This window comes from Leucoraja erinacea, chromosome 19 (genome assembly GCF_028641065.1).
Source record: "Leucoraja erinacea ecotype New England chromosome 19, Leri_hhj_1, whole genome shotgun sequence".
NCBI lineage: Eukaryota > Metazoa > Chordata > Chondrichthyes > Rajiformes > Rajidae > Leucoraja > Leucoraja erinaceus.
This window is the reverse complement of record NC_073395.1, coordinates 40337350-40359148: the sequence shown is the minus strand read 5'-3', so window position 1 is coordinate 40359148 and position 21799 is coordinate 40337350. Positions and strand designations below refer to the sequence as shown.

Below are 21799 nucleotides of genomic sequence, written 5' to 3'. Positions count from 1 at the left end.
CCATATTTACAATGGGATGTGAATGCGTTACTTCCAGCTGTGCACAACTCCTGACTCAGGATACTTAATAAATGGCAAAATCCCATAACTCCTTATTCTACTTGAAACACCTTTACTGAAGGTTGAGAGATTATAGTAAGCGAGAGTTAACAGCTGATACCAGGATATTGTTCACATTCGCTGTAACCCTGTAAGCCTCAGGTTGAACACTGCACACTCATGCCCATCCCAGGAGTCAATCGGCTCGCCGTCTAACAAGACATGATTGATTTTGGCTGACCAGGTCATCTTTACCTTACTGCATCCCTTGTCTCAGTGGTCTATCCACCTGTCTACATCTGCTGGTGACAGTCCGGAACATTGACTGTCTCTCTTTCCACTGTAGACACAAAATGCTCGAGTCTGAAGAAGGCTCTCGACCCGAAACGTCACCTATTCCTTCTCTCCACAGATGCTGCCTGGCCCGCTGAGTTGTTCCAGCATTTTGTGTCTATCTTTGGTGTAAACCAGCATCTGCAGTTCCTTCCTATGCATTCCGTCTCTTTCCGCTGATGCTGCCTGACTTGCTGAGTTTTTCAAGCATTTTCTTTTTTGTTTCAAATCCCCAGCATTTGCATTTGTTTTATTTTCACTCTTGCATTTTCTTCTGTGCATTAACATGGTCAGGTGTTCAATGTGTTCAGCCCTTTGCCCTACTGCACAAGTGTGTATGGTGCCCCTGGGATAGAATTCTTTCTTTCCAGTCAGAGGGAAGTTAATATAGAGGAGCTTATTCACAGATGCACCATCTGAATGTTTTGAGTTAATTACGTTGATATAAGCTGAAATTCTGTAAAAATATGCTGAACCTTTACTGAATATTGTTGAAACCATGACAATAAATTTGTTATAGTAACAATGTAATATAATTTTAAGTTTTCAAACCACTTGTTTTAGTTTAGATTAGAGATGCAGTGCAGAAACAGGCCCTTTGGCCCACCGGCTCCGCGCCGACCAGCGATCCCCGCACATTATCACTATCCTATACCCACTAGAGACAATGTTTACATTTACCAAGCCAATTAACCTACAAACCTGTACGTCTTTGGAGTGTGGGAGGAAATTGAAGATCTCAGAGAAAACCCACGTAGATCACGGCGCGAACGTACAAACTCCGTACAGACAGCGCCCGTAGTCGGGATTGAACCCAGGTCTCCGGCGCTGCATTCGCTGTAAGGCAGCAACTCTACCGCTGTGCTACTGTGACCACCCTTTTTATTTAAACAAATGGCATGTTGGCCTTCATAGCGAGAGGATTTGATTTTGTTTTAGTTTACTTTTAGTTTAAAGATACAGCACGGAAACAGGCCCTTCGGCCCACCGATTCCTCACCGACCGGCGATCCCCACACATTAACACTATCCTACACATACTAGGGACAATTTACAAATGCACTGTCAATTAACGTACAAACCTGTACGTCTTGTGGGAGGAAACCAAAGATCTCGGAAAAAACCCACGCGGTCACGGGGAGAACGTACAAACTCCATACAGACAGTATCTGTCGTCGGGATCAAAACCGGGTCTCTGGCGCTGCAAGTAATGTGAGGTAGCAACTCTACCGCTGCGCCACCGTGACCACACTGTTATGAAATATTTTTTTCCAGAAAATAGTTTGTTTAGTTTTGTTTTGCTAAATTGGAGAATCTCTACATAGTGATCAAGAAGTGTGTAAAGGAATAGGTGCTTTTTTTTCTTTTTCTTTTTGTCTTTTTATCTTTGTGTTTTTTTTACATTTATAAGTTTCCTTTTAAAGATTTAACTATATTTACATAGAGACCGGGAGGTCTATATTCATTGTGCATTTTGACACTGGTCTCATATTAGGTTATACCTGTTATTAATGTAATTCTGATCCTTATGTATCAACAATTGATTATGTATCAATTATGTATCAATTATGTTTATCATTATTCTATTTGCTCTGTTTTTTATGTTTTATTTTTGGAAAAAAAAACAGTAAAACGATTTCAAAAGAAAGAAAGGAATAGGTGTTATTTCTGGTTGAGACCCTTCTTCAGAAGGAAATGTGCTGTGCTAGGCCAGTGCACAAACACTGTAGCTTGACACAAACATTGTGGATTACATCAACATCTTCATTTGTTGTCCTCAAAGCTGCCTCCGCAGAATCAATGCGAGATTATTGAACCGGTCTGTGTCCTCTCTCAGGTCTATGTTCCAAGCACTGACATTCTCCGAGCACGCAGTTGGCTCCAATGAGCAAACGACATTATAGACACAAAAAGCTGGAGTAACTCAGCGGGTCAGACAGCATCTCCTGAGAAAAGGAATAGGTGACGATTCGGGTTGAGACCCTTCTTCAGTCAGGGGAAAGCGAAACGAGAGATATAGATGGTGAAATGGAGAGATCTAGAGCAAATGTATGAAAGATATGCAAAATAGTAATGAGATTAAGGAAATAGGCCATTGTTAGCTTTGGGCTAGGTGAAAACGAGTTACAGAGGATTTGTCCCGAGTCTCAGTCTGAAGAAGGGTCTCGACCCGAAACGTTACAAAGTCTTTATCTCAAGAGATGCTGTCTGACCCACTGAGATACCAGCTTTTTGTGACTATCTTCGGATTAAATCAGCATCTGCAGTTCCTTCCTACTGCAATCCACATTAGTTAGATCACACTCCCAAAACAGAAACTCTGTCCATACGTTCAAACAGACACTCTGTCACAACAAGAGTTGCCCACATGGACAGAGAAAAGTATTCAAGGATCTTCTCAAATCTTCATTGAAAAAGTGTAAAGCCACAAATCCACAGCTCACGTCTGCTCAAATTGTAGAAGGAGGATGGGGTGGAAGAATGCAACCTTCACGTGGTCCGCCCTGTTTCGACGAATGCTCAATCAAGTAAGATCAAATAGGTCAAGTTGTCCTACAACTTTAGGCGGTGCACGCCATACGCAAGAAGAAGAAGTAGAAGGAGGATTAAAGATGGCATTGAAAAGCACAGGAGCCCAGGACAAACCAGAGGAGGACACCATGTCCCTAACTTTCCATCCATATATCAGCACAGTCTGCTCTACCTATGGCAGCTCCCACAATGGCCTCATCAACCACCTATGAACCCACCTAACTGAGCATGCAAGAGAATCAACTTTGACCACGAGGAGCTAGCTAAAAAAACTGAGGACCCCCCCCCCCCTCTCCATCCCTCCCCCACCCAAGTCGTACCAGCTTCAAAGTTGTCTTATTGAGTCTCATTGTCTGTAACTCATTCTCACCTAACACACAGCGAACAATGTGTAGGAAAGAACTGCAGATGCTGGTTTAAACCTAAGATAGACACAAAAGGCTGGAATAACTCAGCAGGCCAGGCAGCATCTCTGAATAGAAGGAATGGGTGATGTTTTGGGTCGAGACCTGAAACGTCACCCATTCCTTCGCTCCATAGATGGTGCCTGGCCTGCTGAGTTTCTCCAGGATTTTGTTTCTATACAATGGCCTGTTTCCTTTATCATCATTATTTTTTTGCATATCTTTCATGCATTTGCCCTATATATGTCCACATCACTGTCTTTATCTCTTGTTTCCGTTTCCCCTGACTCTCAGTCTGAAGAAGGCACATATAATACTAGATTATCAGAATTGCAGCTATCTTTTTTTGAAGTGCAGCATTGAATGAAAAAGTTGTTCTGTATTTCCTTATTTTGTAGCTTGTCCTATTTCAACGATTGAGTGAAATTTCAAAGGCAGACACTTATTTCCTACACCTGGAGTCCCTCTGGATGCCTACTGCTATCAGGCAGTTGTCACATACTCCCAGTCGCTCCCACATTTAACATCAGAATAGCAAGCAATATTTCAATTCAAAAATGTATCAGCTATTTTTTAAGTATGTAACTGTTAATATATGGGCGTTCACTGAAGGAATGTGGTGAATCTAGCTGGAATTTATTTTGCTGCAATGCTCCACGCAAAGAGAAAATAAAACTGAAGTCATGTCAAAGCAGTTTAAGTGAAAGAAAACATGAAGTGTTACATTGGCGAGCAGCAAGCGGCAGGGCTCTGGACCCCGCGGCACTCTCTCTCTCTCTCGGTGGCTCTAGTCCAGCGCTGGATAGCATCGGCATCCGGAAATGATGAAAACTGGAGTCTGGGGAGAAAAAAAGGAGAAGAAGGGGGTCCCTGTGAAAAGTGAAGAAGTGAGCTGGGAGTGTGAGTATGGGAGCCGCGGCCACTCCTCCCCGGGCTGATGCTGTCACAGCGGCGCGGCCGCTCCAGTAACTGAGTGGCGCCGCTCGGAGACCTCGCAACTTTATATTAAATCCAATAAAAATCACCCTCGAGAAACACACACACGCACAAGGAACTGGAATGGTTTCCAGGTAAGTAACCCAAGGAAGCTGTGGGGCCCAGCCTAGCCGCTCGGCGAGAGAGTCGCACTTTGAATTGCGGTTAAAGTAACTATAATGTGAGATTTGTAATGTAACTAGCACGGAGTTTCTGATTTGTTTGTGGACTTTGAAACAACTTTGGTTCTCCGGGTGGCTCAGGGTGGACATGTAGCGATAGTTGTGCAAGTTAAAATCAAGGGAAGCAGCTTCTTTAGACTCGCTGCTTGGTGTGTGTGTGTGGCTGTGATTTCTCTCTCCTTGTGTCTACAGGGCGGCTGCTTCATGCTGCGGGCTCTAGTGTCTGAGCTCAGTGTTTAGCTGATGTCCCAGGTGAAGGAGCCCACAGGGCCGGTAGGGCCACAACACGACCCTTGCACAGAAAACAACCTCTTGCTCCACACTGATGGTAAGACTGGGTGGCTGGGTGGTGGTGGCGGTGAGTCCTAGACTACAGGCACAAGAGGCTGCAGATGCTGCAACCTTGAGGGGGAAATAACAACCAACTGCTGGAGAAACTCTTACAAATGATGCTGGTTTGCACCGAAGATAGACACAAAAAAAACTGGAGTAACTCAGCGGGACAGGCAGCATCTCTGGAGAGAAGGAATGGGTGATGTTTCGGGTCGAGACCCTTCTTCAGACAGTTTACAGAGTCTGAAACGTCACCCATTCCTTCTCTCCGGAGATGCTGCCTGTCCCGATGAGTTACTGCAGCATTTAGTGTTTATGCAGGAGAAACTCAGCGATCCGGGCAGCGACCGCAGATGGAAATGGGAGACCCCACGTTCCGGGTTCTTCGGGGTTTCAAGACTGTAAAAGGGTCTCGACCCGACCGGATCCGCTGGCTGTTCATTTCCCTGCACGGGTGCTGCCTGGCCCGCTGGGTTCCCCCAACAATGTTTTTCTCTCTCAAGAACCGCATGTTGCCCTTTGCAGGAGAGAAAGGATGGGTGATGATTGGGATGGAGATCCTCCTTCTTCTTCTGTGTAAACCAACACCTGCAGTTCCTTCCCAAACATGTAGCCCTTTACAGGTGGGAAATTCAGCCTTGGATTTGCTCAAGGTTGCGTCGAAACTTACAAGAGCAATGTTTGTTGCAAAGTACACCAGCATAAACTTAGTAACAGTAAAATTAATTCGAGGCTATCTTTCTAAAATGTGTACATTTTATTAATGAGGTAAGTATGTTTCTGTAAGGCATGTGAATGTTTTGGGAATATCAACCATCATTGCAGGTATACATTTGATTGGTGAAAACATTTTGGATATTATTGTATGGTTACCCTTCAAATAAAATGTTTTATTTTAGTTTTATTCTTGCCTAGGAAGTTTGGCGTTTTCATTTGCTTATAAAACAACATGGTCTTCCCTGGCTTTTCATATGTTTTAGTGTTCTTGAATTCAGTTTGAATTACATCCTGCATTGAAAGTTTAGATGAGGGTTATTGATAATAACCTATACTGGGTTATTATTTCCTTGATGGTTTTCAGCATGACGGACACTTCAATGTGTCAATCCAAAAAACAAACTGCACTTGGGGAAAATGTAACCTGGAAATTGCAAAATAATTTTTGATTTGAGAAATTTGCAATGTCTATTTACCTTTTAAAGCATAAAATGCTAAGAACATCATTAGCTTTCAAAATAATTCTTATCCAAGCAAGATGTTCAGTATTTAAAAAAAGAAGAAGCTGCAATTGAATTTCAAATTAATCAATCAGTTGAACGCTTATTTTAAAGTTGATTTGTTGTTCAAATGGCCATTTTCTTTTATTTTGGTGTCTAGTAAATTTTGTTCAACCATAGGTTTTTTTTAGTTTTATCATCAAAGATGAAAATAATGAACAAGTCATTTAGCATAATTGAACTTAAGAAAAATGATTTTGTGTAAAATGTAACTAGAGAAACAAACGCAGTTTTCATGCATGAAATTGTTGATTGTGCGTGCCAGAGTTCAGCTTTGCCAGTAGTTTATGCTTTATGTGAAACAGCTGTTTACTGAATAGGTATGAACCGTGGAGTCAGAGATCATTGAAACAGGCCTTTCGACCCAATGCCTCCATGCCAACCAAAATGCCCCATCCATCTAAACAGATTTAATCATTTTAATATCTTCCTATCATATTAAGGTCCGTGAAGTAATAGAGATTAGAGTGAACAATGATATTAAGTGGTGGTGCTTCATCATTGATGATCATTCTGTGTACTGCTGGTAGCAAGCACGTGGCTCTGGATCTAATTACAGCCTTGGTACAAATATGGAGAAAAGAGCAACATTGCAAAGGTGAAATTAAGCACTAGAAATGTGTAGGAAGGAACTGCAGATGCAGGTTTAAACCAAAGATAGACACAAAAAGCTGGAGTAACTCAGTGGGTCAGACAGCATCTCTGGTGAAAAGGAATGGGTGACATTTTGGGTCGAGACTGAAGAAGTGCCTCAAACCGAAACGCCACCTATTCCTTTTCTCCAGAGATGTTGTTGGGCCCGCTGAGTTACTCCAGCTTCCTGTGTCTATCTTCAGTTTAAACCCACATCTGCAGTTCCATCTTAAACATTTTGTCCTCTTTGCTGCTGATGTTCCACTCATTGCCCAGACAGAGCAGCAACCTCAGTGTCGCATGGATTGTGTTTCCCATCGCTACTGCATGTCCATTCCTACCGTTAGTCCCAAGAAAGCGTTGTGCCTTTGTCCACGATCAGATTCAGCAACAATATGGTGGAAACAGTCAACACATTGCAACAACTGCAGGTGTTGGAATCGGGAGCAGAAACAAACTGGACCAGGAAGTGTCTAGATCTTAAATGTTGACTGTCCATTTCTCTCCACACATACTGCTTGACACGCTGAGTTCTTCCAGCAGTGAGATGGAGACACAAGGAACTGCAGATGCTAGAATCTTGAGAAAAACACAATGTGCTGGATGAACATAGTGGGTCAGGCCCACTGTGAGGGAATGGACAGATGACTTTTTAGGTCAGGACCCTTCTTCAGGCTGAGTGTAGTAAGGGGGATGAACCTGAAAAGAGAGGCAGGTGAATTGTGGTTTTGATGGAAGATGGGTGGAGTAAGTGATAGTGGCTAGAGATGAAAATGATACAAAATGATGTCAAATAAGGAGAGAAGGGGGGGGGGAGTGAAATGTAAAGCCAGAGGAAGGGATGAAGGAACATGCTGGGATCGGGATAAAAGTGAAATGAGGTGCTCCGATGCGAGATGAGAGTACGAAGGGGACTTGAAATGTCGCTTGTTCATTCCCTCCGTAGATGCTGCCTGACACTAAAGGGCCTGCCCCACTTACGTGACCTTGGCACGCAAATTACGTGACCTCAAAGATATTATAAGAAGGGGAATAATGGTTGCTGTGGTCACAGACCAAGTCATCAGTCTTCTTTCTTTGTTACATAGCATTGAAACAGGCCGAAAATATACGTTAAAATGCTGGACTAACTCAGCGGGTCAAACAGCATTTCTGGAGAAAAGTAATAGGTGACGTTTCGGGTTGAGACCCTTCTTCAGCCAGAAACAGGCCATTTGGCCCAACTCCTTCATGCAGATGGCAGTACCTAACTGGGCTATTCCCATCTGCCTGAGTTAAACCATATGCCTCTACTATTTCCCTGTTCAAATACCTTGTTATTCACCTTTAAGTTTGTCCCCATGTTGAAAGGGAGTGTGCACGATACAGGGAATGTGTTTGGTGCTGGAATCTTTTGAATCTGGCAAAAATGTGAAGCATTATTTGTTGCATGTGATGGAAAATGAGATGCATGAGAGCAGAGCTGGAGGAAGTTGTTGAGGTGTGTATGTGTGTGTGTGTATTTATATGGTTCAATAGTGCTTTATTGTCATATGTACCGGTACCTAGATACAGTTAAATGTTTTTTGTATACAATCCAGTAAGCACAATCATATATAAGTGCAAGAGTGCACCGATTGTACTGTAAAACCCGTAGATTTCCTCTGCGATAGTACACAAAGAGTCGTTATATTTTCGGCCCATCTTGTACCTTTCATGTATTAAGTCCGTATTGAGTCTTATCTTGTCCATAAAGACCCGTTGTGTTGGCCGCGGCATTGGGTCGGTGATGTAGGGGTCAGCCTGGCCTGGCAATAGTTTCACACCGTACCATTGCCACATGCCTGATCAGTGTGCGGGAAGGAACTGCAGATGCTGGCTATAAACTGATGATAGGACCAAAATGCTGGAGTAACTCAGCGGAACAGGCCGCATCTCTGGAGAGAAGGAATGGGTGACGTTTCGGGTCGAGACCCTTTTTCAGATTGAGAGTCAGGGGAGAGGGAGACACAGAGATATCGAAGGGTAAGGTGTGAAAACGAGACATCAAAGGGGACAAAGTTCAAGGAAAATGTAGAATAGATCATTGTTAACATCACCCATTCCTTCTATCCAGAAATGCTGCCTGTTGCGCTGAGTTACTCCGGCATTTTATGTCTGTCTTCAGTGCACACTATACTTGGTACGTCTGCAGAGACTAGAGGTTTCCATCCTGATTCTTGAACCATGGATGAAGGGAAAACATTCCATATGGCTCATTTACCAGTCAGTCTGCTTGTGTTTCTACTTCCAGGGAGCTTTGGACACTCCAAAACGCCCCTGTACACCAGTGTTGTTAAGGGTCTTATCCCTGACCATATATCATATACTTTCCCCTTACATTGACCTTCTAAAGTGCGATGTCTCACACTTGTCAGGCATTTTGTTTGTATTTTAGAGTTCCAGCATCGGCCGTTTTTTATTTTCATTTACTCTTGTTTGAAATGTTGATTGTTGTCCTCTTCACACAACTGGATGCAGCGGTCAAGATTAAACGGGGTGGAACGTGTACTGTGCCATTTTTGTTCACATAATTTGATATTCGGCTTTATTGCCAGATGCTGCCCTGCTGGGATCAGTTGCGTACAGTTGACTGAAACCGATTATATATTTTAATATCATTTTCAGCTAGTTTAGCATAATTTGTAAAGTACAAAGCCAAATGCTGGTTTTTTTAAGTCAGCATCTACAGTTCCTTATGTCTCCATGGTTTTGTTTTCAAACATGCAGCACTTTTAATTTGTTTGCATTGACGTTTGGCTTCCATTGACACTTCTACATGGGCCCCAACAGTATTTTCTATCAGATTCTTTATTCCTTGTATCTTGTACCTTCTGAAGAGTCCACCTGGGACTATACTGGAAGTTGGACAATTTTATTCTGGACAACTTTTACATTTATCAAGCCAATTAACCTACTAAACGTGTGCAGACTTCTCTAGGTTGTGCTGAAGCTTCTAAATCCAAATATTTTTATATTAACAGCTAGTATTATCTCCTGTACCAATCCCTGGAGTTTTACACTCGCCACTAATCCGTTGGTCTGGCGTAATGTCTCAAAAATGACTCATTACCTCCCACATTTCAGCTGCTTTTGTAATTGTTTCTTGGGTCTGGTTCAGATTGTGCAGCTGTCAGGTCAGTGGGAAGTATTAATGAACAATGTGGAACTTTATGGGACGTCCTCGGTATGTTTGGTTGGACAAGAGTCTTTCTCTTCTGAAATTCAAATAAGTTGCTAGTTTATACGATTCCATTTTGTAAATTCTTCAATTTATTCAAAGTCAGTTTCTTTATTGTTGTTGATCACCACTCCAATGTGACATCTTCAGTTCTGCCCTGTCTTCCATTTTAACATTATTTAATGTCATATTCATCCTGGTGTGATATCTTGAAATGCTGTTTTATATACAGTAAATAAATAGCCTTTTCTTGTAATTGAACACAAATAGCGATGTTTCAATGAGTTAATTTGAGACATTTGTATTTGTATAGCCATTAAAACTGGAAAAAAAAAGATTCCTTTAAGCTGTTCTTAATAATTGGAGAGCCAGTGGCACGGTGGCGCAGCGGTAGAGTTGCTGCCTTACAGCGCCAGAGACCCGGGTTCGATCCTGACTACAGGTGCTGTCTGTCCTAAACTTGTACGATCTCGCCGTGACCTGCGGGAGGTTTCTCCCAGAATTCCGGTGTCCTCCCATACTCCAAAGACGTACAGGTTTGTAGGTTAATTGGCTTGGTGTGAGTGTAAATTTGTCGCTAGTGTGTGGGATGCTGTTAATGTGCGGGGGTCGCTGGTCGGTGCGGACTCGTTGGGCCGAAGGGACTGTTTCCGCACTGTATCTCTAAAACTTAAAACAGCTGAAATGTTGAGTAATTATTTCTCGGTTTCAGACGCCAATAAAGTTGATGAGGAGAGAAAGGTTCCCAGGTGGGAGACGCCACCGCCAAGTAACTGGGCCGAGCATCTGGATGCTGCACATCCGTCAACCCTGATGAACAACACCACCGGCAACCTCATCAGAAGTAAGTTTGCTCGTGGTCTTTTGACTAATGTAGTGCATTGTGAAACAAATTGCAGCCTGACAGTATTATAATAATACCACAATTACCCATGGTGAAACCGTACTGTTAGCTTGTGTCAGATGTGATTATGTCAGTGAATTTACACAAGTCGACAACATTGCTGTAACAGAATGATGGCTGTCAGGCAAGTATTCCTGAGCAAATCCAGTTTTTTTTTAAATTGCTCTACTTTCAGTTGTAGAGATACAGGGTGGAATCGGGTTCTTCAGACCACCGAGTCTGCATGGCCCACCAATCACCCGTACACTAGTTCTATCTGACACACGAGGGACAATTTGCAGAAGGCAATCGACCTACAGATGTCTGGAATATGGGAGGAAACCTGAGCACCCAGAGGAAACCCACACAGTCACAGAGAGAACTTCCAAATTCCCTGCAGACTAAAGTCAGGAGCGAACCTGGGTCTCTACCGCTGCGCTACTGTGCTGCTCTTAACGTTGTAGTTGTGGGGTACACTGAGATTCCCCTCCCCCACCCCCCCCCCCCCCCCCCCAAGACCCCAGCACAAACTTGGTCACCCCCTTCAAAACGGATTCTTATGAAGTATTAAGAAGCTGACACCAACATCACTTTTGTAACTTCCTTTTTCCTGTTCCTGGATTTTGATTGTGTTTGATGATGTTGCTTAGCCCCTGGGAGCACCCAATGCCTTTAGTTTAGAGCTATAGCATGGAAATAGGCCCTTCGAGTCCACACCGGCCAGCGATCCCCGCACTTTAACACTATCCTACACACACTAGGGACAATTTACATTCATACCAAGCCAATTAACCTACAAACCTGCTTGTATGTACTTACTCACCATGTACTTACTTCTGATTGATGGAGCAACAATGGAGCCTCTCTTTCCATTGTCCTAAATATTGTTTGGCATCATTGTTCTACCTCTATTACATTGTCAAATGATAAATGGCTAGTCAGCACAACTTGTTTCCATGGTAATATGCTTTTGCCCAATGTTTTCAAGAAATGCTTATTCAAATTGATTCTAGGAATTCTTAAGCAATATTTGTTGGTAATGTAGAGCGTAGGTCCCGAAATGAAAGCGAGGAGCCGGGTGTTTCGGGAGGTACCTTTATTATGTCCTTCCACGTAGCAGGGAAGTCCACGAGAGAGAAAGATGGCATCTAAACCCTTGCCTTTAATCCCTCTTGCTAAGGGCTGCCTCTGGACTCACCCATTCCCGTGCCGAGGGGTTTGATAGTTGGGATGGCCGGACCTTTGGGAACCGCCACAGTAACTTATTTTCCTTTGATGCAGAATATTTCAAAATGTTATATTTTTGTGTGCCCGTGTTTTCAAGAACTTCAGGAGTGTTTGCCATATGCAATGGATATGAATCCGATCAAATGTTGCAGTTTACAACACGTTAAAAGTAGTGCCAGGACCATGGGTAAAGGTGGTTATGTGCTGAGTTGTGGTCGTGGTTTTAGTTGTGCTGGGTGGTTCAAGAACCTGATGGTTGAAGGGACCAGATAGTCTTGAACTCGGAGGTAATAGTTCTCGGGCTCCTGTACCACCCTCTCGATGACAGCGGGGAGGAGAGAGCATGGACAGGGCAATGTGAGTCTTTGATGTTATTTAGCTGTTTGCTTGAAGCAGCGCTTCTTGCAGGTCCCTTCGATGGTGGGGACCTTTTGATTGGACTAGGTAATGTCCACCTTTACCTGTAGCTTCCTTCATTCCCGAGATTTTGAATTTTCAAACGTGGCGGTGATTCATCTAGACAGTCCGCTCCACACTGTACTCCTATCCATGTTTGATAAGAGTATTCAGTGACGAGCTGATGGACATCCTTTCTTTCTGCATCAATGTGCTGGACTCAGGACTGATTATCAGAGATGTGTATGGCTGGGGACTTGAAACGGTACCCGGATGTGGCGTCGAAGGACGGGAAGTCGAAGCAAAGAAGTGGAAGCCAAATAACCGAATGGAAACAAAGCTGAAAAGCCAAATAACCAAAATCGTTTGAAGCCGAAATGCCAACTAACCGAAAGGCGGTGTCGCCTAAAAGCCAACTCACCGAAAGGCCGCTGTGCTGAAAAGCCAAATATGACGTCGCCGCAGAGGCAGGACTTGTCAGCGATTGGTCCAGACCCCCGCGTCCATCACATCACTGGCCGGGGGAGACGGGATGGTGGGGGTCATTTTCCCACACAAGATCGCCCTGGGCTGGAGGGTGACTGGGCACTCTGAACCCAAGCACCAAGTTGTAAGCGGCCGAAGGAGCGCATCCCTCGGGACAGCCCCCACTCTCCCACGGCCACGGCCGCCCTCCGCCTCGTCTCCCCCGTGTGGCCACACTGTGACGGGCTGTGGGTCGGCAGCGCACACACACATGGGGCTGGATGGAGCAGAGTTGGGGACAGTCTGGTCCCTCCGCGCACCCAGAGTCACTGACTGCGATGCACCGCCACCGGACCCTGTCCCCACACCAGGGTGATTCACCGACCCCCGGACCCCGACCCACACCCCCCATCCCAGCCGTGGGGACAGACAGCTCGGAGCATTGGCAGCCATAGTAAATCGTTTTAAAAACATCGGGGGGGGGGGCAAATTCCCTGGCAAGTGTGCATGACAGCAAATAATTTTATCTCCTCCCCCCCTTGACAACAAGAAGCACATTTTATTTATTGTATAAACACAGTAATACCGTCTGGTTGCCTGCGTAACGCACACAACAAGCTCCCACGCACAAAACACCAGATAATCTGTTATCTGTTTTAACCGAAGATGGACACAAAAAGCTGGAGTAACTCAGTGGGACAGGCAGCATCTTTGGAGAGAAGGAATGGGTGATGTTTCGGGACGAGACCATTCTTCATACTTGAAGACTAGGTCTGAAGGGTCTCGACCCGAAACGTTACCCATTCTTTCTCTCCAGAGATGCTGCCTGTCCCACTGAGTCACTCCAGCATTTTGTGTCTATCTTTGTTGTGACAGTTGTCTCATTTCATCGGCTTCATGTATTGCGCACATGGAAGTGACGCTTCACATGCCGCTTGCATCTATTCATCCAAGTGTGCTCTTTATGAAATCTCACATCTTTGCGAGGGGGGGATGGAATGGATGTAACCACCGGCTGAAGCAAAGGCATAGTTAGGACAGGGAAATAATCCCACCGCCTTAATTAACCAGGTTCCTGAATGTAAGACCTATTTATACATGTAACATTTTTGGTTTTAATTCAATGTTACACTTTTTTGAGTTATAATGTTGACCCCATCCTGTGGGAAGGGCTTGCGGCAGCATCTCCCGAGAAGCTGCCTGATCCGCTGAGTTACTCCAGCATTTTGTGTCCATCTTCGGTTAAAACAGATTACAGATTATCTGGTGTTTTGTGAGTGGGAGCTTGTGTGCGTTACGCAGGCAACAGGACGGTATTACTGTGTTTAAACAATAAATAAAGTGTACTTCTTGTTATGGTGGGGGGGGAGTGCAGGGAGATAAAATTGTCTTTCGTTGTCATGCACACCCGTCATCGGCCCGCCAGGGAATTTTTGTGTCCCCCATGTTTTGTGGCTGCCAATGCCACGAGCCATCAGTCCCCGCGGCCGGGGTGGGGGTAAATTACCCCGTGTGTGGGTCGGGATCCGGTGGTGGTGCATCGCAGTCAGTGACTCTGGGTGGGCAGAGGCACCAGACTGTCCCCAACTCAGCTCCACCTGGCTGTGTGTGTGTGTGTGTGTGTGTGTGTGTGTGTGTGTGTGTGTGTGTGTGTGTGTGTGTGTGTGTGTGTGTGTGTGTGTGTGTGTGTGTGTGTGTGTGTGTGTGTGTGTGTGTGTGTGTGCTGCCGACCCACAGCCTGTCACAGTGCGGTCACATGGGGGAGACGATGCGGGGGGCGGCCGTGGCCGTGGGAGAGTGGGGGCTGTCCCGAGGGATGCGCTCCTTCGGCCGCTTACAATTCAGAGTGCCCAGTCACCCTTCAGACCAGGGCGGTCTTGTGTGGGAAAATGACCCCCACCCTCCCCTCGCCACCGGCCAGCAATATGATGGACGTGGGGGTCTGGAACAATTGCTGACAAGTCCCCCCCCTTCCACCCCCTCCCCCCGCGTCGACATCATGGTCGTTATTTGGCTTTTTCGGCACAGCGGCCTTTCGGTGTTGGCTTTTAGGCTTAGTTTCCGTTCGGTTATTTGGCTTCCACTTCTTTGCTTTGGCTTCTCGTCCTTCGATGCCACGTCTGCACACGACTTGAAACAGTTGACTCTCTTTGCCGCCATCTAACCAATGAGGGCGAGTTTTTGTACTTTTTGCAATCCCTTCCTAAAGTCTTGGTCTTGCTAACATTGAGGGCAAGATTGCTTTTCTCACACCACTTAATTAGATAATCGATCTGACCCATTGTTAATGTCCGGAGACCCAGTTGCCCTAGCATGATGATGAGCTTGGAAGGGAAGGTGTTGAAAGCTGCCCATCAGTCAATGAACAGTCACCTGATAGCTGTTCCTGTTGTCCAAATAAATGAACTGGAGTGGACCTTACTGAGGCAAGGGTTGATATGACTCGTAACTACCCTCTGGAAGCACTACAGCACAATGGGTGAGTGCCACCAGTCAGTGGTGATAAGTAATTACAGCACCAGAGTCCCGGGTTCAATCCTGACTATGGGTGCTGTCTGTACGGAGTTTTATGTTCTCCCCATGGCCGCGTGGGTTTCCCCTGAATGCTCTGGTTTCCTCCCACATACCAAAGACGTACAGGTTTGTAGGTTAATTGGCTTTGGTAAAAATGGTAAAATATACCTAGTGTGTAGGATAGTGCTAGCGTATAGGTATCGCTCGTTGGCATGGACTTGGTGCCCGTTTTGGTGTCTGAAGAAGGGTCTCGACCCGAAACATCACCCATTCCTTCTCTCTAGAAATGCTGCCTGTCCCGCTGAGTTACTCCAGCTTTTCATGCCAATCTTCAGCCTGTTTTTATGCTGTATCTCGAAAATAAATTAATGTCATGTTGCGCTTGTCGGGCACTGGTATTAATCGAAGTAGGTGAGGACTTTGTATTGTAGTAGTGTGAGGACGAAGATGTCTATGCAAACTCCAGCCAGTACAGGTTTTGAGAATGTGGCCAGGTACACATTGGGACCATTGTCTTTCCAAGAGATCACTGAACAATTTTGAATTGTTTACATTTAAAATCTTTAAGTTATTGAAGTATTTGTGTCTGTTTTCTTATTTTGGGTATTAATTGTGAAGTTACTGAATGAAAAGTTGAGTTGACATTGGTTTTATTGAATTAAATTATTTAACTTGCATGTAATATTCAATTTGAGTTTTTGCTGACACTTTAGTGCAGTTCTAAATGTAAAGAAATGTCATAATAATTTTGTAATCTGTAGTTAAGGAATTTTGCCAAATATATTGGTAAAATTGTTTACAACACACAGCAGTTGGATGATCAGTTATTGTGCTTGAGGTGTTAATTAGTCGTAGATACCCACACCCCGACCAACATGCCCCATCTGCCCACATTTGGCCCAAATGCCTCTTCTAAATCTTTCCCATCCACGTAGCAACGGAAATATCTCTTAAATGTCTCAATGGTCTGAAGAAGGATCTCGACCCAAAATGTCACCCGTTCCTTCTCGCCAGTGATGCTGCCTATCCCGCTGAGTTACTCCAGCGTTCTTCAAATATTCTAATGTTGATATCGCACATTGGTAAGAACATGAAGGAAACTTGGCAAATAATTAAATGAACAGTCTACCCTGAATGAGAAAGCCGTTATATTGGCTGCATTCCTTTTGTGGCAGCATTAATTATATTTTCAAATCTATAGTATTGCGTGCCCTGGTTCAGAGCAAGAGAGAAGTAGTAAGTCTCTCTTGAAGCGTTGTTGAAGTGGTAGAGTTGCTGCCTCGCAGTGCCAGAGACCCGGGTTCCATCCCGACTACGGGTGCAGTCTGTATGGAGTTTGTACGTTCTCCCCGTGACCTGAATGGGTTTTCTGCGAGATCTTCGATTTCCTCCCACACTCCAAAGACGTACAGGTTTGTAGGCTGATTGGCCTGGTGTAAGTGTAAATTGTCCTGAGTGTGTGTAGGATAGTGTTAGTGTGCGGGGATCACTGGTCAGTGCGGACCCGATGGGCCGAAGGGCCTGTTCCATTGCTTTATCTTTAAACGAAACTAAACTAAACACATTCTAACCATTGCTGCCTGCATGATCTAACCTTGGAGTTGAATTTTTGTTGCTGTTTGGTGTGATGCTTCTAAAATCTAGATTTTTCCACAAGGATAGAAATCCTGCCGGAAGGATGAGGTTGCACACTGCTGATGCCACTGGTGCTGGTAGTGCTGTAACTTGCAAGGTGCTTTTGTCAGTCAGTTTAATTAGCATTTATATCTACCTCAAGTGCTTAAAAACTGATTTGGAATTAGTTCATAAAGTGCAAGATTTATGGACTTATTGTATTCTTTTAATGCAAGATTTATGGACCTGCAGCAGTTTAAAAGCCCTGTTAATGGCCAACATTTTGGCAGGATTAAAGTGATCACTGTTGAAGTGTTAGGTTGATTTTCCTGTGCATAACATGTAATACACTCTAGTTTTCTAGTGCGTTGCTTTGGCAGCCTAGGCTACCATCCCAACTTGCCAATACATACACCAACAAGTAGTATCTCCCAAGGTCTGGCGTTAAATGCTCAGTTGGGAATAAGAACATAATATCTCAGGAACAGGAGGAGGCTTGTGTAGGAAGGAACTGCAGATGCTGGTTTAAGCCGAAGATAGACACAACAAGCTGGAGTAACTCAGCGGGACAGGCAGCATCTCTGGAGGAAAGGAATTGGTAACGTTCCTATAGCACGGTGACCAAAACACAATACGCCAAATGTGGCCTCATCGAAGTCCTGTACAATGGTAACAAAATATCCTGACTCAATAGGGACTAATGCAGTCTTGATATTTCTCTCCTGGATCCCATGCGATCTAACCTTCCAGACAGCTGACAATGCAGAACCTTGTCAGATGCCTTGCTGAAATCCATATGGACAATGTCTACAGCTCTGCCCTCATCAACCATTCAGTTACATCTTCAAAAATCTCAATCAGATTTGTGAGACAGGATCTCCCACGTACTAAATCATGCTCTCGGTAATCGACCCCTGTCTATGCAAATGTCATATCCCCCAGAAATACTTCCCAGTAGCTTGCTCACCACAGTGTAGGCTCACTGATCCATAGTTCCCAGACTTTCTCTTGCAGTTCCTTTAAATAGAAGCACAACATTAGCTAATGTCCAGTCGTCCGGCACCTCACCCGTATCTAATGATGATACACATATATGCAGGAAGGAACTGCAGATGTGTTCAAGAAGGAACTGCAGATACTGGAAAATCAAAGGTACACAAAAATGCTGGAGAAACTCAGCGGGTGCAGCAGCATCTATGGAGCGAAGGAAATAGGTAATGTTTCGGGCCGAAACCCTTCTTCAGACTGCAGATGTTGGTTTACACAGAAGATCGACACAATATGCTGGAGTAAATATAAACACATAGAAAATTGGTGCAGGAGGAGGTCATTCTGCCCTTCGATCCACCACCGCCATTCATTGTGATCATGGCTGATCATCCCCAATCAGTAACCCGTGCCTGCCTTCTCCCCATACCCCTTGATTCCGCTAGCCCCAAGAGCTCTATCTAACTCTCTTTTAAATTCATCCAATGAATTGACCTCCACTGCCTTCTGTGGCAGAGAATGCCACAAATTCACAACTCTCTGGGTGAAAAAGGTTTTTCTCATCTCAATTGTAAATGGCCTACCCTTTATTCTTAGACCGTGGCTCCTGTTTCTGGTCTCCCCCAACATTGGGACCATTTTTCCTGCATCTAGCTTTTCCAGTCCTTTTATAATTGTATATGTTTCTATAAGATCCGCTCTCCTTCTAAATTCCAGTGAATACAAGCCCAGACTTTCCAATCTTTCCTCGTATGACAATCTCGCCATCCCAGGGATTAACCTCGCCTTTCCTCAAATTAGGAGACCCCCAGTACCACGTGCTCTAGTTTTGCCCACTAATCTCCAGTTTGGGACATTATCAAAGGCTTTCTGAAAGTCGAGGTACACTACATCCACTGGCTCTCCTTCATCCATTTTACTTGTCACATCTTCAAAAAATTCCAAAAGCTTTTGCCATCCTTCTTCATATTCTTGGTGAGCTTCCCTTCGTACTTCATCTTTTCACCCCGTATTGCCCTTTGTGTTGCCTTCTGATGTCCTTTGAAAGTTTCCCAATCCTCTGGCTTCCCGCGACTCTTTGCTATGTTATACATCTTTTATTTTAGTTTTTTCTGTCCCTAACTTCCCTTGTCAGCCACGGCTTCCTCTTTGGAATGAAATGATCTTGCCTCTTCTGTATTATGCCCAGAGATTCCTGCCATTGCTGTTCCTCCATCATTCCTGGCGACCTTGGCCAGCTCCCCTCTCATGCCTTCATAGTCCCCATTGTTCAACTGCAACACTGACACTTTTGATTTAACCTTCTCCCTCTCAAATTGCAGATTAAAACTTATCATATTATGGTCACTACCTCTTTGCAGTTCCTTTACCTTGAGTTCCCTTATTAAATCTGGTTCATTGGACAACACTAAATCCAGAATTGACTTTTCTCTGGTAGGCTCCAATGCAAGCTGCTCTAAGAATCCATCTCGGAGGCATTCTACAAACTCCATTTCTTGGGGTCCAGAACCAACCTGATTTTCCCAGTCTACCTGCATATTGAAATCTCCCATAATCAAGTGGCATTCCCTTTGTTACATACCAATTTTAACTCTTGCTGCAACTTGCACCCTATATCCAGGCTAATGTTTGGGGGCCTGTAGTAACTCCCATTTGTGCCTTCTTACCTTTACAATTCTTCAATTCTATCCACAGCGACTCTACATCATCAGTTCCTATGTTACCTCTCGCAAGGGACTGAATTCCATCCCTCACCAGCAGAGCTACCCCACCTAGTCTCCCCACCTGCCTGTCCTTTCTATAGGATGTATAACCCTGAATAGGCTGGGATTCATTTATTTATGACATTTATTTTTCGAGAGGGATTGTATAAAAAAACAGGGATGTAATGCCGTGTATCTACAAGGTGCAGGTCAGGCTGCATCTGGAATATTGAGAGCAATTTTGGGCACCATATCCGAGGAAGGTTGTGCTGGCTCTGGAGAGGGTCCAGAGGAGGTTTACAAGAATGATCCCAGGAATGAGTAGGTTAACATATGATGAGTGTTTGACGGCACTGAGCCTATAATCGCTGGAGTTTAGAAGAATGAGGGGGGATCTAATTGAAACTTACAGAATAATGAAAGGCTTGGATGGAGTGGATGTTTCCACTAGTGGAAGAGTCTAGGACTAGAGGTCATAGCCTCAGAATTAAAGGACGTTCTTTTAGGACGATGAGGAGAAATGTCTTTATTTCTGTGGATGCCAAGTCAGTGGATATATTTATGGCAGAGATAGATAGATTTTTTAGTAATATGGGTGTCAGAGGTTATGGGGAGAAGACAGGAGAATGGGGTTTGGAGGGAGAGATTGATCAGCCATGATTAAATGGCAGAGTAGATTTGATGGGCCGAATGGCCTTATTCTTATAATTGTCATAATTTCATTTTTCATTACAACTAAGGTGTTGTACTGCAAAGAACCTTCAGCCTGTCCCAGAGCTCTGCAATTTACTTCTGACTTTACACTACTTATTATGGGAGGAGGGTATTCAGGTTTTTTGGGTTACGGCCCGTGTGCCGTAGGTTGCCGAACCCTGTCCTAGATGTTTGGCCTCATTGTGGTCCTCCCCATGTTTTACAACCGATTCACCTGGTTAGTTTTATCTCCGGCTGCTTCATGTTGTCGGCGGCTGCACATCCAACTAAGAAAGAAGAGAAGAGAAGAGATGCAACGTCACTCACAGCCGCCAACTGACGCGATTCCCCAGACCGCACAGATCGTGTGATATGGCGCAAAAACACAAACTGTGCAGGGACTGAAGACAGCGTGAGAATTCTGTCATCAGCGTGAGGGAGACACATACACACACACACACACACACACAGGGAGACACACAGACATGCACACACACACAGGGAGACACACACACACAGGGAGACACACACACACACACAGGGAGACACACACACACACAGGGAGACACACACACACACACAGGGAGACACACACACACACAGGGAGACACACACACACACACACACACACAGGGTGACACAGACATGCACACACACACAGGAAGACATACACAAAGGAAGACACACACACGGAGACACACACACACAGGGAGACACACACACAGGGAGACACACACACCTTTCCTTCCCCCCCTCCATCCCCCCCTCCCTCCTCCTTCCCCCCCTCTCTTTCCTCCCCCTCCCTCTTTTTCCTCACGCTTCCTCTTTCTCCCCTTTCTCCCCTTTCTCCGTCCCTTCATTCAATCCTTTCCTACATTCCATCCTCCTGTCTCTCTTTGCCTGCATCCCTCCCTTTTTTTTTATCTCTCTCTCTCTCTCTCTTTCTCCCCTCCCTCTCATTCCCGGGCCGCCCAATGGGGAGTCTGGCGGGCACGGTGTAGCGTGGATTGGCGGCGCTGGCGGTGCCATGTGAGTTGAAGGGCAGGAGGGAGCGGGTGGGAGGGAGCGAGGTTGCCGCGGTAACCGGAAGTGCAGCGCTCGCAGACGGCGAACAAAAGCGCTGACACCCGCTGCCCGGGACCGACGTGTTTCCCCAATCCGTGCAGATCGTTGTCATGTGGCGCAAACTTGAGACAAACTGTGCAGCAAAGATCCTATAGCTCCGTTATACAGCTCCGTTATACAGCTCCACTATACAGCTCCGTTATACAGCTCCGTTATACAGCTCCACTATACAGCTCCACTATACAGCTCCGTTATACACCTCCGCAATACAGCTACGATATACAGCTCCGTTATACAGCTCCACTATACAGCTCCACTATACAGCTCCGTTATACAGCTCCACATA

General features: G+C 45.0%; 1 protein-coding gene across 1 annotated transcript in view; it reads left to right on the top strand.

Moving 5' to 3' along the window:
* The first annotated feature begins 4064 nt into the window (after window positions 1-4064).
* Window positions 4065-21799, top strand: part of mdfic (MyoD family inhibitor domain containing) — a 56103-nt gene continuing 38368 nt past the window's right edge. Inside the window, exons 1-3 of the mRNA XM_055650876.1 lie at window positions 4065-4377; window positions 4657-4792; window positions 10619-10750. Coding sequence (XP_055506851.1) covers window positions 4708-4792; window positions 10619-10750 — 217 coding nt within the window. The 5' untranslated portion in view covers window positions 4065-4377; window positions 4657-4707. The remainder of the gene's footprint in view (window positions 4378-4656; window positions 4793-10618; window positions 10751-21799) is intronic.